Consider the following 3802-nt stretch of genomic DNA (forward strand, 5'->3'; position numbering starts at 1 on the left):
CTTATTAATACATATACAAAATAATTATTAAGTTCAGAACATACTCTCTGAATTATATTTAAAGAAAAATACATATTCATTTGCCTCCTAGTAAGATTCAAATTTAGTTCACATGCATCTTATTTTAAATTGAAAGCAAAATATGTCTTCAACGATGGATCTAACCTAGTAGTAACTTAACCACCTAACCCAACATATGAGTCCATGGCCCACCACTATGCCACAAAAAAAGGCCAACACATTGGGTCAGTCAGGGTCCGGGCCTCGTGCACCTCTTTATCTGCTTCTTACTAAATACAAATCCATATGGTGTGCAAACTGGTCAGACTCGTGAGATTTGATCCGAATTATTAACTTCTTAGGACCTATGATCCGATCCTATAGTAAATAATCGGGTCAGATCAGTTCGGTTTTCACGGGTCTTATCTGATTAATGCAAAGTGAAAATGGTCAGACCCGCGAGACCCTACCCGAACCCGTTAACTGGTTGTGATTGGTTCGGGTGTCACGGGTCTTATCTGATTTATGTAAAGAGAAAATTGTTAGACCCGACGTGGACCCAAACCAATTTAATGGTATTCTTACAATCCATAAACTGACTCTATTGTAAATAAACGAGTCTTATCAGATACTCCGTGCCAAGTCTCATGGGTCTGACGGATCTTACCCGTTATATACTCACCCCTACCCCTATTTAATTACAAATTGAACGGTATTATTAATACTATTATTATATGTATCCAACTCCACCCCTGTAATTCACATCCTGTAATAACAATCCCCAAATCCTCAACAAAGCCGCCTCTAACAAACCCTAACCCTAGATCCAACATTCATTCAAATACTCATCAAATCTTGCAGGCTTCTTCTTCCAACCCCAACCATGGTTGGCGGTGTCACCAATCAACCACCACACGCTTCTCAATTGGCCCCGCCGTCGTCCGCCGCCGCGGCGCCGGCGGTTGTGACAGAGGAAGATGAGTTTTTGAAACGTAATACAGATTGTGTTTATTTTCTTGCGTCGCCGTTAACATGTAAAAAGGTAATCTTTTTATTTAAATTTGTTGGGTTTTATTGTTTATTATTAGAATGCATTGGATCTTTGATTAATTTAGGGTTTTATAATGTCATTGTGTTTTTGATTGAATTGAGTCAATGTTGTTAATTTTGATGTTAAATGTGGAGGTTTTGATTTTGGGGTTAATTTTGATATGCAAAAGGAGAATTTGAATTAGGGTTTGAAACAGTTTGCGGGTTTGTTTTCGGTTTTGCGAGTCGTTATGTGCTATACTTTTTCTTATTATGGTTGCTTTAAGTATGAGTAAATGATTTTGACGTATGCAGATTAAAGCTTTATGCCGGTATGATCGACACGTGTGACGTGACAATTATGACTGATTTGGTATAATAATTTTGTGTTGTGGTCTCGTCGCGTAAACTTGAATATAGGGTTTTATTGAATTTACTATAACCATGCATAGTGTTGGTTGAATTAGGAAGACGTGCATGTTTGATTCTAGATCATAACGTTACTCGCTTATATTTAGATATCTACATATTAGCATATTGTTCGACAATCTGAATTAACTTAACCTTTTTTACCATCTGTTCACAGGGAAGTGAGTGCGAGTATCGTCATAGTGACATTGCACGGGTCAACCCTCGGGATTGCTGGTACTGGGTCAATGGAAATTGCTTAAACCCCAAATGTGCTTTTCGTCATCCGGTAAGCATTTAGACCTTTGAACTCACTTATTATAGAATATAATTATCAATTGGTTATTAACTTTTTATCTTGTGTTTTTTCAGCCTCTGGACGGATTATTTGAAGCCGAAATTCCCACTCCTGTGGGACCCGCTGTATCTCAGGCTCCGGTAAAACAAGGTGTTGAATGCGTATTCTTCCAGAAAGGTTATTGTATGAAAGGACATTTTTGCCCCTTTTGGCACGGATCGCCAAACACAGTCAATAACATAGCTGTGCATCCTGTTACCAAGCCTTCTAAGGTGGTTACTGTGGGCCTGGAGAAACCCGTTCAAGAACAAAAGTTCACTCAACGGGAAAATGTCCAAAAGGCCCCTGAGATTCCACCTCAGGGGAAACAAGTGCAACATAGAAACGGTGGTCCTGGTGGCGTTGTTATTGATAAAAAGGTAGCACCGTCGCCTGAGGAGCCTCCCAGGTACAAACCAGCCAATGTTGTTGCACCACCTGTCACGAATGGTGTCCCGCCCAGCAGGTCTAACCATGTTATTTACGAGGCTAATCATGTTTCAGATAATGAGGGTATAAATGGTAAAGATGTTGATGAATATTCACGTGAGCCTACACCTGGTTTTGATGTTCTTGTGGATAACGAGGTCGGAGATTCTGAATATTATCCGAATGAAGAACAGTTTGATATTGGTCGATCTGTTGACTATAATCTTGACCATGATACGTATCACGATGAACGTGAGGTTGACCGCTATGCATGGGAAGACAATAGGGAAAATCCCAACTTTGGAAGGAATCGGTATCCTAGAGATGAAAGCCCGGATCGGTTTGACCGGTCAGACTTACGCCATCGAATATCACAAAGACGAGGTAATAACGTTGGCAGTCTAAGGTCGGTTATCAGCCGTGAACATCCCCGTGACATCCACAACGACCACCACCATGACCGCAATGGTCCTCTTAGTAGCCGTTTAAGAGGAAGAATAAAGATTCCAGGAAGGTCAACGTCCCCCGGGTATGATCATGGGTCAAGGGTAGAAAGGGAATTTGACATGAGAAGACATCAACGGTCTAGATACTCACCTTCAAGGCCGTCACATGTATCATCAAATCATAACAGGTTTAGAGACAGAATAAGGGGGAGATCAAATGATGATTTCAATAATAATGGAAGAGATTACAGGGGTTATCGTGGTAATGATCGTGGTTTCAGGGGACTAAAAAGTCAACTAACAGATGATGGTCAAACTTTGGGGAAGAGGAAATGCCCACAAACAGAAAGTCAACAGTTTGAAGGTCCAATGCCTCTTAGTGAGATTCTGAAGCGTAAACGAGGATCCGTCGTTTCTTCTGTGAATAATGAAGACGGGAACACGGTCAACGCTGACAATGGAAAGTCAAAGTCAACTGAGGGTCAAGCTTCTTTGAACGATAATGTGGGGTCCGTTGACGAGGATGCATTGTTGGATCAGGAGCTTGAAGCATATGATCAAAGGGATGGAGATTATGATTATGGGGATGACTATAATTTAGAAGGTGAAGAATACATGTTGGAAGAAGATGAGAATGGAAAGAAAGAGAGTGAACTGGGAAGTGTGCTCTTAGATTTATAAGTTTTGGGCTTTGTTTTGAATGTTTGTTGGTGTTTTGATTTAATGCAAAACTTTCTGATTGTAGCTTTTGTAGAAGTAGTCAGATAATTCTAAAAGCTCTTGTTTTTATTTCAGAGATTTTAGTTTGTATCTAGTTTTGCATGTTTTGGGCTAAAGGTTTTTAATATATTGATTTGATTTGACTTTTGAATTTCATCTACTTTGACTTTTTACATGTTTTGGGTAGGTTTTTTGTATTTTATATGGTTAATAGGCTGTTACACGGGTGGAAATATATAAATTGTGTAATAATCACATGTAATTTTAAACAAGATAGTTTATGATATATATTTGTTGTGATAAAAACATGATACATATTAAATGATTATTAAATATTGTTTTCAACCAAAATAGCATTCAATTTACAATGCTTAAAACATAATTAAAACTTCAAAATAAAAATTCATAAAATACTAAACACTTTCTTATAAAC

At 38.6% G+C, this 3802-nt stretch overlaps 1 protein-coding gene across 1 annotated transcript; it reads left to right on the plus strand.

The window, feature by feature from the left end:
• Positions 1-663: 663 nt before the first annotated feature.
• On the plus strand, positions 664-3565 carry LOC143568897 (zinc finger CCCH domain-containing protein 17-like). The gene is made up of 3 exons (XM_077054932.1): positions 664-1042; positions 1616-1726; positions 1810-3565. Exons 1-3 carry the CDS (start codon positions 884-886, stop codon positions 3328-3330), a joined length of 1791 nt encoding a protein of 596 aa, XP_076911047.1. The 5' UTR covers positions 664-883; the 3' UTR covers positions 3331-3565.
• Positions 3566-3802: the final 237 nt, after the last annotated feature.

Source organism: Bidens hawaiensis, unplaced genomic scaffold (assembly GCF_021521415.1).
Source record: "Bidens hawaiensis isolate Kalapana, Puna unplaced genomic scaffold, B.hawaiensis_p1.1 tig00024244_1, whole genome shotgun sequence".
Lineage (NCBI taxonomy): Eukaryota > Viridiplantae > Streptophyta > Magnoliopsida > Asterales > Asteraceae > Bidens > Bidens hawaiensis.

Bases quoted from the DNA above. Each gene is read 5' to 3' on its own strand.
- LOC143568897 (XM_077054932.1), top strand. From the start codon at position 884: ATGGTTGGCGGTGTCACCAATCAACCACCACACGCTTCTCAATTGGCC. The intron at 1,043-1,615 runs GTAATCTTTTTA...ATCTGTTCACAG, and splicing joins CGCCGTTAACATGTAAAAAG to GGAAGTGAGTGCGAGTATCG. The intron at 1,727-1,809 runs GTAAGCATTTAG...GTGTTTTTTCAG, and splicing joins AATGTGCTTTTCGTCATCCG to CCTCTGGACGGATTATTTGA.